We start from the raw sequence: 17,396 nt of genomic DNA on the forward strand, positions 1-17,396 counted from the left end.
TAGATTTCTTACAATACTCGCAGAACTTGTCACGTCCTTTGGACTTTGAGCGACCTCTATCGCCCTTGCTCTTATCTCTCGTTGTTGTGGTAGTAGTTATCTCGCTGCTCGCTCCCGCCACGGACCTCTAACGCCTCCGCCTTGGAGGACGAACTTTCAGCCTGCACCATAAATTTCATTTTCTCCTTTTGTTGGAGAGCATCATAAACTTCCGCGAGAGTTAGTTTGTCGCGGCTCAATAATATGGTGTCACGAAAATTACCGAAAGAATTAGGCAACGAGCATAAAAGAAGAAGACCTAAATCCTCATCCTCATACTTAACTTCTATAGACCGCAAATCGAAACAATCTCTTTCCAGGAAGATAGGTGATTCATTACCGAACCTCCCTCTTGCAACTTATGCGAGAACGAGCTTCATCTTCACGTGCAATCCGCTCGTGAGATCCTTGGACAAACAGATCTCCTCTAGTTTGACCCATAACTCGGCGGTGGTTTTCTCCGCGAAGCACTTCCTGCAGAATATTATTTGACAGATGGAGTTGAATCAACGATAAAGCCTTACGGTCTTTCCGCTTCTCCGCATCGGTCCAGGTATCCTTCGCTTTCTCGCCGAAAGCATCGATCGCTTCATCCGGATCCGAAGATTGGGCGAGAATCGCCCTCATCTTCACTTGCCACAAAGCAAATCTCGTGGTGTAGTCCAGCTGCGGTAGATCGAACTTCGGTGACGACATCTCGTAAACCCTAGATCCAAAGAACACGGGCTCGATACCACTTGTTATAATCGAGATGCACAATAAACGAAGAACGAAAAGTAAAACACTCGCAGGGGACACGAGATTTTAACGTGGAAAACCCTTGCAACACACAAGGGAAAAACCACGGGCGCCAGCCAGCAAAACTTCACTATTTCGGTGGTGTTTACAAACGCCGTGGGTGTACAATGATGCGATGATAACCCTAGCGGCGGCTTACGTGGGAATATAAATAGGCGGTGGCAACGATCCGTACTGCGGGGCTGCCGCCCCCCGCACCCCCCGCAGGCGTCCCTGTAGGGCACGACATATGGGCTAACTTCTGACTACGCTACGCTTCGGCCCAAGCCTCCGGCGACGGGCCTCGCTCCGCTCGTCAGAAGTTAGCCTCCCTTTAGTATATGAATTTGGATCACAAAATAACACTCTTAATACCAAGGTCCTTTTTCGCAAAAAAAAAAATCAATAGTGAATATAGCCTTTCATTGTTTTCCCTGTGCTTATGAATTATGGAAAAATGTGAAAATTGCACATTAGTGTCATACTAGTAACTTTGAGATGAGAATTTCCAACAGGAGCATCTCTTTTCACCAATAGAAGCATCTAGATCGAAGAAAATCCAAAGAAGGCCGAGAAGCCACAGGCTGGTTCCCAGAGTCTCCTCCGCACACGAAAACCCTATAAAACCCTCCTTCCCCCTTCCTTATCCTCCCCCGTCCTCTCCTCTCGCCATTCTTCCCAATCCAGCAAAACCCAAGCGAATCCCGCAAATCTTCTAGGGTTTCCCAATCTCTGCTGCTCTCAGCCATGTCGACCACGACCTTCCCCACCTCGACCCCCTTCTTCGTCCACCACGGCAGCCGGCGCCCCTCCGTCAACGTCCGGACGGCGGCGGCGGTGTACGGGCGCGGGGGCCGGCGGTGGCGGCCACTGCGGGTCACCTGCGAGAAGGTGGTGGGGATCGACCTCGGGACCACCAACTCCGCCGTCGCGGCGATGGAGGGCGGCAAGCCCACCATCGTCACCAACGCCGAGGGGGCGCGGACCACGCCGTCGGTCGTGGCCTACACCAAGGCCGGGGACCGCCTGGTGGGGCAGATCGCCAAGAGGCAGGCGGTGGTCAACCCAGAGAACACCTTCTTCTCCGTCAAGCGTTTCATCGGCCGGAAGATGAACGAGGTCGCGGAGGAGTCAAAGCAGGTGTCCTACCGCATCGTTAGGGACGACAACGGCAACGTCAAGCTCGATTGTCCAGCAATCGGCAAGCAGTTCGCTGCCGAGGAGATCTCTGCGCAGGTATAGAGCCAATACCGATTCCTTTTAACTCAGATAAGATAAGATGCCATTGCTTTTCCTTATGTTAGTGATATGTTCCTATTCATCGACTTTTAGGTGTAGAAATTGAGAATTATTGTCTTCAATTGGAACTTAATGTAACTTTATATCAAGTCCATGGAACTACGGTTGAGTTAAATCTTACTACTACATGCTTACTTGTTATGTTCCTAATGGAGTGTCAAGCTGTGTGCTACTACATTATTCAACACTGTAGTACTTTGAAAGAAAAAAGAATTAACAGCGTTAGTCCTGGAATGGAATAGTATCTCAACTTTTGGTCAAAGCTCGTGTTTCAACTACCAACAGTCAGTTGTTTTCGTCCCCCCTTTTTGAAATCCAAATCTAATCTTGATACTCTAGGTCCGTGCTTTGACCAACAGTTTACCTAATATTATGTGGGTTATGTTGCATAAATTTTACGGCAGCTGGGCTTATTGTAGTCCGTTAGGATTGTCATCTCTAATTAACAAAATATTGTATGTGGAATTTAAGTAAAAGTTTGAGATATTAAGAGTCAAATTACACATTACATTCAAAAAACGGAGGGCCTATTTGCTATTTTTGTTGCATCTAGCTGTCACACAACATTATTATAAACAATCAGTCAATCAGCATTGAAAACACGGGTCGATTTTCAATGCTGATTGACGCCTTGACGCCTAAGCGTCACCTAGGCGACGCCTTAGGGACGCCTTTAAAACCATGGTGCTTGTTAGCTTAAATTGTTTCAAAAAGATGAATAAAACTTAATGTTCTGAACTTCGGTTCATTTCCCATGTGCTAACCTTGCTGTCAAGTTATGTTTGTGCCGCAAGCTGTTTCTAAACGTCACTTATTATCCAGGTTTTGAGAAAGCTCGTTGATGATGCGTCAAAGTTTTTAAATGACAAAGTCACCAAGGCTGTGATCACTGTCCCTGCTTACTTCAACGACTCGCAGAGGACAGCTACAAAAGATGCTGGCCGCATTGCTGGGTTGGATGTTCTCCGTATCATAAATGAGCCTACTGCAGCGTCGTTAGCATATGGTTTTGAAAAAAAGAACAATGAGACAATTCTGGTTTTTGACCTCGGAGGAGGCACCTTTGATGTTTCAGGTATATATTTTGAATTTTGAGATCTTTATTTATACTCTTTTATAAGGGAAATTGATGCCCAGTAACTGCTGCAATCTGCAGTAGTTTCAACACTTATGTCTGTGCATTAATAAAAGAGTGCAGAATAGCTAACATAACTAAAAGTACAGTACTGTGGAGATATGGGTAATTCATCAAATTTTATTTTTGATGTATTTGGTGTTATCTCAGTTCACTGGAAACATATCCTGATACATTGGTCATAGAACTTGTATCATTGCCCTATGAATCTATATTAGCACAAGGTAGAACATTTTGGTGTTCGATCAATAGTAAGTTCTTAAACAGTTCTGTCTTATAGATATACTCTAGGCACTCATAACGTACTACACAACATCAAGGCCATACTAGGCCAGTAGAAACATGTTCTGTTGTTATTTCTGTACGTTGAATTGCCTGTTTGACCATATCTCAGTTCCTCAGTTCTTTATTACATCTCCTGTTATGCTTTCAGTTCTTGAGGTTGGTGATGGTGTTTTTGAGGTGCTGTCTACTTCTGGTGACACCCATCTTGGGGGCGATGACTTTGACAAGGTATTTCTTGATATGGCCATCTGTCTCGTGCCAGCATTATTGATTCCAAAGTCGTTCAGTCTGCCTCATCTTATTTGCTAGTATTTGTTTGGCTTAGAACTTGTGTCCAATTTGTATTATGTAATCGCATGTGTAGTCATGATGCAAAGGGGATGTGCAATGCGGTCAGTTACTACTACCTCTGTCCATAATTCTTGTCGTGGGTTTGGATGCATTTATCCTCAAAATATGTCCTACATACATCTAAATTTGCGACAAGAATTATGGAACGGAGGGAGTATCTGTGTTGATATGACTTAAGTTGTACACTTCACTGTGTAGAGTGATTTTGTATTTATTCAGTTTGATAGTCAATGCATATGATTTTTGTTGTTGCCTGTTCTAGTCTTTTGGACAGGCAGGAGAACAATGAGTTAGCAGCATGTTAGGTTCTCAGTATCTTTTGATTTTCGTTGGATCCCTGGTTCTAGGCAATCAACAACACATCTGTGCCCGTTCTCTAGTGAGCTCATGCATCCCTTCAGTTCTTAGAACGTATATGTATTCGTTTTGGTCAAATAGATGAATAAAGATCCACCTCTTGCGTTGCATAATAATCTTACCCCTTTTGTGCTTCACTACTCATGGTCTCTGTTAGCAAGAATGTTCAGCATCTTTATGATTCTGCATGCTGTATATTCTCACAAATCATTTCTGTTGCCAGAGAATTGTTGATTGGTTGGCTGGGAGCTTCAAAAATGATGAGGGTATTGAGCTGCTGAAAGACAAGCAAGCTCTTCAGCGACTTACAGAAGCAGCTGAGAAGGCAAAAATGGAGTTATCATCATTGACCCAAACAAATATTAGGTTGGTTTGCTCTGCCTCTCTATTTGGTTCTAATACTGTGTTTTTGCATCTTTGTTCCTCACCTATTCTTGGTTTTTTTCAGCTTACCTTTCATAACAGCTACTGCTGATGGGCCCAAGCACATTGAGACAACAATTACCAGGGGCAAATTTGAGGAGCTATGCTCAGATCTTCTTGACAGGTATGGTATTATGCCTCATGTTACTGCATTGATGGAAGCATACATTTATTCCTGGTTTGTTTTTTCAAATGCATCTAGCAACTACTCTGAATAGCGGGTGAGTGTCATAGCTGGATTTTGTTAAGCCAAAACTTAACTATTTTTTAATTTTACAATCGTCTTTTAGGCTGAGGACACCTGTCGACAACTCTCTTAGAGATGCGAAGCTGTCACTTAAAGAAATAGATGAGGTGATTCTTGTGGGTGGTTCCACCAGAATTCCAGCTGTTCAGGAGCTTGTGAAGAAAATGACTGGAAAGGACCCGAATGTGACAGTCAACCCTGATGAGGTTGTTGCCCTTGGAGCAGCTGTGCAGGTCAGTTCATGAGAATTATTTCTTCAAAGTTAGCTAACTTACTTCATAAAAATAGTGAGCAGATAATAATCTGTCTTTAAATTTGAGCCGAATATATGGGCCTAGACACAGAAATCATAGTGAAAATACCTGAAGGAACTTATATGTATGGCCTAGTAGATTGTGCTGCTATTTTGTGGCAAGTGGCTAGCATCAGCACTGGGGACAATCAGTCCTCTCTTATATATATTCTACAATAGCACATACTAGATTACTTCGATAATGACTATATCTGACAAACAAAATGACAACAGGCAGGAGTATTGTCGGGCGATGTGAGCGATATTGTGCTTCTCGATGTCACGCCACTGTCTATAGGTTTGGAGACACTGGGTGGGGTGATGACCAAGATTATCCCAAGGAACACAACGCTGCCCACCTCGAAGTCAGAGGTCTTCTCGACTGCTGCTGATGGACAGACAAGTGTGGAGATTAATGTTCTCCAAGGAGAAAGAGAGTTTGTCAGGGACAACAAATCTCTTGGTAGCTTCCGGCTTGATGGAATTCCTCCTGCTCCACGTGGTGTTCCACAAATTGAAGTCAAGTTTGATATTGATGCCAACGGTATCCTGTCTGTTGCTGCTGTGGACAAAGGCACTGGAAAGAAGCAGGACATCACTATCACCGGAGCCAGCACATTGCCGAAGGATGAGGTATGCAGTATATGCATTGATGAAGCACTCAGATTATCAAGTTTACTTTTCTCAGTTTTTATAGCATTGAACACTTTTAATCCTTTGGACTAACATGACATCAATGAACAACTATTCAGGTAGAGAAGATGGTTGAAGAAGCTGAGAAGTTCGCCTCGGAGGACAAAGAGAAGAGAGACGCAATCGACACCAAGAACCAGGCAGAGTCTGTCATCTACCAGACTGAGAAACAACTGAAGGAGCTCGGCGACAAGGTCCCAGCTGATGTCAAGGGGAAGGTCGAGGGGAAACTTAAGGAACTCCAGGACGCAGTTGCTGGTGGATCAACCCAGACCATAAAGGATGCACTGGCTGCACTGAACCAAGAAGTGATGCAGCTTGGCCAGTCCCTTTACCAGCAGCAGGGCGCCCCGGAGCAGGCCCTACTCCTGGAGCTGATGGCGCTGCTGATTCTGCAGCTTCATCTGAGAAGCCAGGAGATGATGGTGACGTTATAGATGCTGATTTTACCGACAGCAAATGAATAGAACAGTAGGCAGGTCGGAACATCTCTCAAGACTATGAGAATTTGTTCCACATGTTCGCGTAGGATTTGGGGTGTAACTTTTTGTTAGATTGTCACCTTGTTTCCTATCGGGCTGTTGGTGGAGTTTTTGGTGGTGGTTGAGTTGAGCTTGGGAGAGTTCGGTTTTCACTTCAAATAGGTAGATGGCTTTGCTTACATATATAAAAGCGTCTGGGAATTTTCTCCATTTTTCTGCATTAGCATACGGCAGTCTACCCTCCGGATTGTTCCTCTGCTCCCAAACTGGCTGCACTATTATTTAATTGTCAGAGCATCTCCAGTCGCGTCCCCCAAACCGCGCCGGATTGAGCGTTTGGGGGACGTGTTTTGCTCGTGCCGCGTTTGGGGGACGTCGCTCCCCAGCCGCGTCCCCCAAACGCCGCCCCCAAATGAATATTTGTGCAGGAAAATAAAGGTTTTCATTCAATTTTGATTATATATTACAAAGTTTGAATGAAAACGGCTAGATTTCATCTAAACCTAGGCTACCGACCGCCCGGCGGCGCGTTCGACGGCCCCGCCCGTCGTCGCCTCCCTACGCCGCAGCTCCTCCTGCGCGCGCCTCCTCTCCTTGCGTTCGGCGGTGGCCGGACGGTGCCGCTCCCGCCGATAGTCCTCCTCCGCCCTCCCCGCCGGGCCGGCAGGAGGGAGAGCTCGATGGCGTGACGAATCTCCGCCTCTTCGCGGGCACGGGCGTCGTCCCGGAGCTTCTTCTCCGACTCGAAGGACTCGACGAGGGCGCGTTGCCGATCGGCCGTCTCGTCCGGGTGCGGGGCGTCGTCGTCGGACCGGCCGAACTCGTCGTCGTCGTCGTCGTCGTCCTCCACCTCGGTCTCCTCCGCCTCGGCCTCCTCCTCCATTGGCGCCTCCTCCTCCACATCCGTTGGCGCCTCCATCATCGCCGCCGCATACGCGTCGGCCGCCGCCAACCGCTCCGCCCGCCTCCCCCATAGCGCCGTAAGCGCCGACTCCCGCTCGCCGACGCTCCTCCGCCGTCGCCCGCTCGCTCGGAGCTCGATCGACTCACGCCGCCGGCGCTCGATCGAGTCACGCCGTTCACGGAACAGCGCCGCCGCTCATCGCGCCGGCGCCGGCGCTCGTCGGCCCATCGCTGCTCCATCTCCTCCCGGTACCGGCGCCGTCGCGCCTCTTGTCCCGTCGAGGCGTCGAACGCCGCAACGGTGTCGCACTGCTCGCTCTCGCCACGCTGCTGCCGCCGCGGCCTCCTCGGCGGCGGAGGCGGGGCGGAGAACGCCGCAAGATCCGCCGCTCGCCGCGCCTCACGCCGCCGGCGGGCCTCCTCCTCGAGTGCCTCCTCGAGTGCCGCACGCCGCAGCCGGCTCGTCGGTGGAGGAGACGGCGGTGGAGGGAAGTGGCCATCGCCGGGCGGTTCGCCATTGCCACCGGTGATGGAGGAGACGGCCGTGGAGCGACGAGGGCTGTGTTTGTTGCCGGCGGGGTGTGGTGGCTACCATTGATGAGCCGGGAGACCTTTTATAGACGCCGGCGTCGGGAAGAAAGCGCGGGAACGGACGAGAAGAGGCGGGAAGATCGCGCGGGAACGGGCGGTGGCGTGCGAACGCCGGCGACGCGTGGAGGCCGCGCAGCACCGACGAGACGTCTCGCCTGCCCCTCCGTCGCCATTAAGGCAAAGATGCCGCCGTGTGTCACTGCGCGCGAATAACTTCCGTCGCGAGGTAGGCGACGGTTAGGTTAAAATTAACCGTGCCGCCGACGCGTCGGCCCCGCCACTCCCCGCCTCGCTTTCGTTGTGTCCGACGTCCCCGGAGCGTCCCCGTGGGACGGGGACGGGCTCGGGCGCCGGACACCGTATCGGGCCGCGCCGGACAAAAAAGGGCTTTGGGGGACGCGGCTGGAACGCTTTTTTTGTCCGGCGCGCCCCAAATCGCTTTGGGGGACGGTTTGGGGGACGCGACTGGAGATGCTCTCAGTTCTTTGCAGCAGCTTTCACTATGTTCTACTGTTGTCAGTTCTTATCTCTGGGAGGAAATTGCAGCAGCTTTCACTACTGCACATGTTGCACAAACGACGACCACTTAAGTAGACTTTCATTTTCCACTAGGTGGTCTGTTTCGATTTTCACCCAGTTAGGTTATCTAATCAAATATTATTTTTCGGGTTTAAAACTGAGAGCTTTATTCAGCTATAACAATTCCAGCCATCAGCCTGAAGACTAACAACCATGAAGTCTGGGGTTACATCGATCCATCTGTTCGTCACCGTCAAAGTGGAAGTAAACTTAGCATAAAGATAAGATGGGTTGAATGATAACTTGCAAAATATGTGCATTTTGAGTCGTCGCACATAAAATATGCTTTTACTTATCTGCCACCAATTCAATTTTCATTTGTGGGTTGTCTCACCTAGATTTGAAATCAAGCCAAAGGTGGTTCGAAAAAAGTCGTAAAATGACAAAATATAGCATGAACAATTATTTTTTCAGTTATATTAGTGCACAAAGCTGGCCAAATGTTTATTTTTGTGTGAAGAGGTGGCCAAATGTTTATTGGGTAGTGTGCAGTGCACCTTGTTTTTGGCCAGCCCGGTTGTACTCGCCGCCAGCCCGGCCTCGTCGCCGCTATCCGCCTGCCAAGTTCCGTCTCCGGCGCCAGCGGATACCACGATCTGAGCATGGTCGTTTTCTGTTTTCCCCATCGATCATTGTGTGCGCGTACACAGGGTTGGTACGGCTGGGCATTTTTTTCTTCTTTTGCTGAAAAATGGGCAAACCGGTTCAGGGCATGACAGTAGATGCAACGAGAAGAGCACCATTCCCATGCCCAAATCGGCCCTCCTCTGCCTCCCAAAATCCACTGGCAGCTGGGTTGCTGCTGCTCGCACGCACTGATTTCCCTCGATTTGCTGATTTTGGTCGAACGCTGCTCTCGGATCTTTTGGTCGAGGCCTCTCTTATTGTGCAGGTCCTCGCGAGCTGGCCTTTTTGAAAAAAATTGTAAAACAGATTTTGGGCAGTTTGACACTTCGATTTTGGGCAGTTCGACACTTTGATTCTCGGCAGCTCACAAAGATTTTTGCTGGTGAAATTGCGTCAGTCTGCAACTGCCTTATGTGTGATTTTCGCTGCTGAAATCGTGTGATTCCCGGCAGCTCATAAAGATTTTATTTCAAATTTCTGCAGGTTTTTTCCTTCTTTCTTGTCAGCGGTAAGACATATTTTTAGGTGAACTACACGGTGTCGGAAAACCTGTTTGATATGGCCAAAAGACCGACGCGCGGCCACACTTCGCGTGTTCTGCGACGCTAGTTTCTTTCAGGTTGCAGTGTTCGTTTCTAGTTCGTCTTTTACCTGAACTTTTGTTTGGTATCAACCTGCAATTCCGTCCTGGCTGCTGCGCAAGTCCCTTCAGGCCTCCTGTCCGATAGCCGTGTCTTGTGAGGAATTGCCCCGCCCTGCCAGGCTGCCTCTCCTCTCTGTTTTTTGTTTGGGTTGTTCTTTTTCTCGGCTGTGTCTAAGACGTTTGTCTGAAACAAGGTACTCTCCATAGATTATTTAGTGTTAAGAAGTACATGGGCCTTGGAATCGGCAGTGCAAGATTGCTTTGGGAATTTACTTGAAGGCAGTGCATCGGAATGACAGGTTTCTTGCGTGGGCAGTACACGATCTGAAAACAGCTACAGAATTTTCGGTTAATGCATTATACTCGTGCTAGCGGCACGTCAAAGCTCCAGTTCCTGGGAGTGCTACGACTGGCCGCTCCCCCGCTTTGAGAATTGCAGACCGCCTGCTGCTCTTCGGCGAGATGGACATGGCATTCCCGCCGACCAGATCGGACCGCCGCAGAAGCTCGCGCTGGCTCATATTTTTCTGTCGGTAGTACAGGCAACAAGAGAAAGAAGTATGATTGCTTAATAAAAAGATGTATACACATAATAACACACTCATGAGCGTGCGCTGTCGCCGCTCTTTCTCTTTCTCTGCCGATGCTGTTCTGCTCTCTCTACTTCAGTACTTCACGTTGCTGCTGGTATCTCTCTCTGTTCCTCTTTTGAACATGGTCTTCTTTACATCTTATGAATTAATGAATCAATCCCAAAATTTTGAAAATTGATTGGTCTGTGGTGTATAACAATACTGTGGTTTTTAGTTTTGATGCACACCGCAGCGTGTGCGGGATGGGGCGGCCTCGAGTTCAGGCTGGAGGAGCACATGGAGACTAGCTAGGATAAATAACTGGCGCATACTGTATTTCGTCTGGAACAACGACCTATTATCTCCCAACACTCTTAGCTCCGTCCCTGACGCTCTCTTTTTCTCTATTTCTGTCTGTACCACAAGCTCAGTACACAGTTTTCCTTTTCGTTTTTTTATAGGAAGTACATGCCCTGAAATTAAGTAAGTACAAGAACACGGTTCAATAAGTACATGTCACCTCGCTGATTAGCTAGAAAGTTGTATCAAAAATTAAATCTGTTGAGAAGTACGGTTGGCGAGCAACCTAAACCAACAAATATCAAGAGAAGTATGGTTAACTAGATTAGACCCTACACATGTTAAAGCTAAGTACAATTTTCTGAAGAATTGAAAGTTGATCACATGGAGTACAAAAAAGTGTGATTGCAAAATTTGTAAAATGAATTGTTGCAAAACTGCGAAAAGCCTGCCGCCGTCCTTGAAATGCCCCTCCACGTAGAGCCTTACCGCGGCACTTGTCGCCCATGCACCTGCGTCTTCCTTGAAGTTGCGGGTCCCCTGCACCCCCCACCCACCGGTGCTGGCTACTGCATCTCATGCGGCAGCCCAGCTGCAGCGCCACCGCCGAACTTCCTTCCCGCGGGGCTTGTACTTTTTTTACAATAATTTCTTATATTGTTTCATTGTGCTGGTAAACCGTGTTGCGTACCGTGGCTGCAAGTAGCTTCATCTGCATTTACGTTGTCCACTCGCACGACAAAGCAGGAGCCCTCAAAGATGTGACCATGACCCTAATGGGTGAGTAGATATCAGAAGTACAAGCGGTGTGGCAACTCCGACGGCCCTCCACGAACTACATCGACACCAGAGGCTAGCGCGGTAGGTTCGTGCACAACGAAGCCCCTATTAATGATGGAATTTGTTTATCGTGAGTTCGTGACCGAGACATTAGCATTGAAGCCAACAAAGATGGAATTTGGGAAATCCTTCCCTGTATGGATTTTTCTCTTAATTATATAGCAACTAGGCTTGGATGGATAACAAGGAAATAAAGACAGAGCGCATATGTGTGGTGGTTAATAGGAGTAGCTACATTATAGCATATATTCTGTAGAAAGAGGTTTCACTCGGAAAAGTGTATCTATTCGTTATCTAATTCACTTGTCGTAAAGTGAAAGTATATATACGTAATTCACTTGTAGTAGCGATGAACCTTCTTTAGTTTCCACTATCTAATACTAAACCAACATAGGATAAAACGATCCAGCGGTACAATCATTTTAGTCCAGCAGTAAATTGTTATAATCTCGACATGTGCCCATCCGAGATTCACCTCCCTGCCCCTTGCTCCCCACCGGACCGGGCCGCCTCCGGAGCAGGGGTCGCGGTCTCCCTAGCGCCACCAGACGCCGCGGTCTCCCTCGCGCTCGTTCCCGTGGCCCTACGTCCGCCCCGTTCTCCCTCCTCGGAGGCTCTTCCCCACCGATAGCTTCAGCCGGCGAGATTCCAGGCGTGCCGCCTCTCGTGGCCGCCCACTCCTCCGCCCGGCCCCCTCCTCGGTTCCCCTTCACGAGGAAGTGCAAGAAAACTGAGAAAATCCAAATGTACATAAAAATAAAATAATCTCGCCATCCAGGAGGAAGTTCAAATACTTGTCGACAAGAAGTACAACCTTTCGATGCAAGCAGTACACCCACTTAATATAGGAAGTAAAAGAAAACCCACAAAATCCAGATGTAGAAAAAACAAAAATAATCTCATCATCTGTGAGGAAGTTCAAATACTGATGCTGAGAAGTAGAACCATTCGACACGAGAAGTACAACAACTTAATACATGAAGTACAAGAAATCCGACAAAATTTAAATGTAAAAAAAATCCTATCATCTGCTAGGAAGTACAACCAACGATTCCAAGAAGTACAAGCGGAAACTAGAGGAAGTACAAAGGTAATTATGAGAAGTACAAACTGTTCAAATAAAATTCTATCGGTTTTTCTGAACAGTTTTGTCAAACTGCTGCGTGAAGTACAACTGTATTGCCCGACAAGTACACCCTCATGCCGAGGAAAGTTCAATGCTCTATTTTTGCGAACGACCAAAAACCAAATATAGAAAAAACAAAATAATCATGTCATCCACGAGAAAAATCAAATACGATGTTGAGAAGTACAAACATTTGACGCGAAGCAAGTACAATCACTTATCATAGAAAGTAAGTACAATCACTTATTATAGAAAGTACAAGGAAACCGACAAAATCCAAATGTAGATAAAACCAAATAATCCCATCATCCTTGAGAAATTTCAAATACTTGACGATGAGACGTACAACTATTCGACACGAGTAGTACAAGTGCTTATTATATGAAGTATAAGGAAACCGACAAAATCCAAAAGTATTAAAAATGAAATAATCCGGTCACCCACGAGGAAGTTCAAATAGTTGATGACGAGAAGTTCAACCATTCGACACAAGCAGTACAAGCACCTATTATAGAAAGTACAAGAAAACCGACAAAATACAAATGTAAAAAAACGAAATAATCCCATCACCCAAGAGGAAAGTCAAAATAGTTGACGGAGAGAAGTATAACCATTCGACACCAGCAGTACACACACTTAATATAGGAAGTACAAGAAACTGACAAAATCCAAATGTAGGAAAATCAAAATAATCCCGTCATCGCGAGGAAGTACAAGGAGTAATTCCGAGAAGTACAAGCGGAGACTACATGGAAGTACAAGCAGTAATTACATGAACTGCAAATTGTACAAAGAAAATACTCACACATAAGTTCACATAGCAATATTGGGAAGTTCAAATATTAAGATCCAGGAAGTGCAGAATCTCTTAAATAGAGTCTTCAGAAAATCTAAAATTATCTTTCCGAAACACATGTTTAATTATTATAAAACACACTAGTATCGAAACATTTCCGGAAGTACAACCAGGAAGGCAAAGAAGTACAAGGACATGTCGCGAGAAGTTCAGATGCACGTGGTTGTGCTGCACATTTTGTGTGGTCGTGGACCTCAAATGGACAGTGTACGAGAAAATTATATTTGTTTTACTGTACACTTTCATGAAACCGCACAAAGAAGTACAACCGTCTTTCTCGATAAGTACAAGTTCATGTCGAGAGAAGTTCAGCGCTCTGTTTTTACGGGGCGGAAATCTATTGTCCAAATCTCATCGATTTGATCACCAACCACTTCAATCATTGTCACCAAAAGCTTTATATGGTAGAAGTATATGTCTAATTTCATTACCTACAACATTTACAACAAATAAATGGATCTAAGCCATCAAATTCAAACCATTATCCCACAAAATATACCGGAAACATGATTTCAAAACTTCTAAAATTAGTTATAAACCGTTCAGATTTGGCAAAAACGGTAAATACAAAAAAATATGCGCTATTTTGTCAGCTTTCCAACCATATATCATTTCCATTGTTTAAATATTCCGAATGGAAATCGCGGGGAAATCATTTGGTGCCCGTCACATAAACCGGGCGGACAGTAATTCGAGTTATTCTCTTAAACTGTAAGGAATTAGAGAAAATAATTGGATTAAGAAAGTTGCGCCTAGTCCATAGCTTTCCAACGCCATATCATTTGCATCATTCCGACAAACGGTTGAAAAAATTGATCCAAATTACTGTCCGCTCGTTTTTGAGTACGTCCGAATTTCGGTATTTTCAAAATTGTTCAAAAACTGTGAGGATTTTGAAAAAATTTAAAACATGAAAAAGTTGCGCAATTTCATTATCTTTCCAACGGTATATCATTTGCACAGTTTGGATAAGCGGTTCGAAAATCGAACTAAAAATTCGTTTTCTGGCCATATAGAAGCATTTTGGTATTTTCAAAATTAAATTTAAACCGTGCAAAATCTGTGAAAAGTGTGAACATGAAAAAGTTGCGGTTTTTCATTATCTATCCAACGGTATATCATTTGCATAGTTCCGACAAATGGTTGAGAAACTCGAGGTATAATCGGTACCTCTGAAGAAAACGGGAAGTTCGGTAAGTTCGACGTGAAAGTTGAACCCCGTTATCCGGGAAGTACAACCTTGTGTCTAGAAAAGTACAAGTCGGTGCTCGGAATATTATTACGCAATATATATATATATATACCAGCACTATTCTGCAACCGTATATATATATATATATATATATATATATATATATATATATATATATATATATATATATATATATATATATATATATATATATACAAATGAGCATGTATCATGCATATGCTTATCATTGTGCATTACACCCTGTTATTGGAGGAGATGTACCTTTGTTTCCTTGGCAAACAACTATAATTAATTTGCCAAATCAGTGTTTCAAATGTTGCCACAAGTTGAGTCCCACTTATCTTGTGAAGTCTCCCATTATGTATGTATATGATATGATGTGTATGAAGACTGAACCTTAGTATTTTGATGGGATCCACATATACCATGTCTTTTGCATGCATGCATATATATGCTCCCTAGGTAAAAATATGCGTAACACATTTATATAGATACATATGTATCTCTAACTAAATAGCATGTATATAGATACATCTGTATTTAGACATAAGTGAGAAACATATTTTCAAATGGAGGTGTAGTAGATTTTTTGGGTCAGGTGTTTGCAATAAAAAAATGGATATTCCATTTTATCTATGCACAAGGAGGGCAAAATCTCGAGTGGTCTTTTGTGAAGTGACTACCCATCTACAACCACTTCAATTTTCACATGTATGCTAGACCTTGAAGGATGACCAAATCTGATGCAGCCCGACCTACGGTCTTCGTTTCATCATGTGCTTCAACGATAAGAACCACACTCAAGGCCGAGGTCAAGGAGGCATGGAAGAGAAGAAGGAAGAAGAGCGCCCGAGGTCACCAAGAAGAGACGACGCAAGAAGCACGACTGCTAGGCCGGATCATCCGCCCCCACTAAGGCCGTACAATCCGCCCTCTAACCTGCGCATCCAACACTTGGGCTCAGCCCATACAACCCGTCATTATGCTATTTGTATGCCTAAACTACCCCTCCTTATGGGCTTTCCTATATATAGGTTCCCACCTCCCCCTTCATAGTCAAGACATAACTTGAGTGACACCTTGGTTTATGCCTCCACAATCCCTTTGGGATTAGAGAAACCTCCTCCTCTTTTAGACACAAATCTATAAGTTGTATCAATGCACTCCTTATATGATTTATCTTTCACACTTGTGATTCTACCGTGGTCACTCACACGTGTGACTCCATAGATCGTATATCGGTCTTTCTCTCGGGGATTCTACCTCGTGTCTCTCCCTTGAGAGATTCTATCGGGATAGTGGTTTGGGCTATCAGGAGTAAACTGGAATTGTATCGCGTTGTGTTGCGTGCGTTCGCCGTGTTGTTCGCCGTGTTCTTCGTGTTCATCCCTCACCCCCACTTGTTCTTGGTCAATTCGTGAGATCGGGCAACCCACGTGGTATTAGGCCCCATCATATAGTATCAGAGCAAAGGTTGCCACGAATTTGACCCTCCAATTTCACCGATTTCGCCAAAAATTGTCCCAAAAATTTTGCCCAAAAAAATAGCTCGAAATTTGATCTCCGAATTTGTTGCGTTTTTTATGGTTTTGATCCACAGATATGATGTATTTGTGGTTGATCTATGTTTTCCCCAATTTTCACCTTCTAATTCCATCATTTTTCTTCCAATTTGAGGATTTTAGAGCCGCCCGTGTTCAAGTTCTTCAAGAACAACCCGAGCCTTTCCTCCTGTTTTGGTCAACAACCTCCTACTCGATCCGCGCCGCCGGCCAGCTCTCGATCCCGCGCCACCACCACGCGCTCGCTGCCCAAGCCGCCGGCTCACGCTCCCCGCGCACAGCAACCACCACCGCCGCCCGCGTCCGCCCATTCGCCGGCCATCCATCAGCTCCCGCGCGAGCCCGCTGCCACCACGCCCGCGCTCAACTCGCCCGCCTAGCCCCGTTCCACCGCAGTGCTGCTGGCAGCTCGCCTGACCGCCCCACGCGCGGCCTTCCCCTGACCACCCACCTCCGCTGCCCAGCACCCGGCCGCGTCGCCTGGCCCCGCGTGCACAACTCCCAGCGCCACGCACGCCTCCGCCAATCATCCCCACTGCCGTGCGGCTCAGCCTCCTTTTCCATCGAGCGCCGGCGCCAGCGCCTCACCTGCTCGCTCACCCGCACGTCTCCCTGGCCCAGTCCACGCCACCAACACCCTGCGCGTAGCCTCCACCAACGCCCGGTACCGCTCGCCCTTGCAAATCCCACGCGCCGCGCCAACTGCTCTGCTTGCTCCACCGCCGAGCCGCACCAGGCATCCGCTCCACCAGCATAGGCCACCACCACGAGCCCATCCGCCGGCCGCTCCCGTTCAATTTTGCCCAAGTGGTACCATCGGCGGACGCCCAGCGGTAGTACCGCCCTACATACCGCTCCAAGTACCGCTCGCGCGTCCGGCCTCTCTGTATACTTTCGTGAAGTTTTGTTATTTAACCGGTACCACGGCCGGTACCTCCCCCGTACTAACCGCTAAGAAAATATTTCACATACTTTGGACTCCACTTTTTGACCCAAATTTTGACAACTTTATTGAGCCCGTTTAACTCCAAATTTTAACAACAATCTCCAAATACTCCACATAGTCCACCTCCAATTTTTGATAATTTTTGGAACCCAACTTTTGATCGCTCGTTTTGACCCAACTTTTCGGGCATTGACTTCATTTTGCCCGATTTCCATTTTGGAGTGCCTTTGGTCCGTGGCAATCGTTTCTGCGCCTACA

General features: G+C 46.6%; 1 protein-coding gene across 1 annotated transcript; it reads left to right on the forward strand.

The window, feature by feature from the left end:
- Positions 1 to 1,460: 1,460 nt before the first annotated feature.
- LOC124706159 (stromal 70 kDa heat shock-related protein, chloroplastic-like) lies at positions 1,461 to 6,590 on the forward strand. The gene is given in 9 exon segments (XM_047237810.1): positions 1,461 to 2,052; positions 2,938 to 3,190; positions 3,684 to 3,763; positions 4,467 to 4,609; positions 4,692 to 4,790; positions 4,957 to 5,146; positions 5,440 to 5,838; positions 5,958 to 6,246; positions 6,249 to 6,590. Coding segments are annotated over 9 exon segments (2,055 nt in total). The 5' UTR covers positions 1,461 to 1,563; the 3' UTR covers positions 6,362 to 6,590.
- The last annotated feature ends 10,806 nt before the right edge of the window (positions 6,591 to 17,396 follow it).

Source organism: Lolium rigidum, chromosome 4 (genome assembly GCF_022539505.1).
Source record: "Lolium rigidum isolate FL_2022 chromosome 4, APGP_CSIRO_Lrig_0.1, whole genome shotgun sequence".
Classification (NCBI taxonomy): Eukaryota; Viridiplantae; Streptophyta; class Magnoliopsida; order Poales; family Poaceae; genus Lolium; species Lolium rigidum.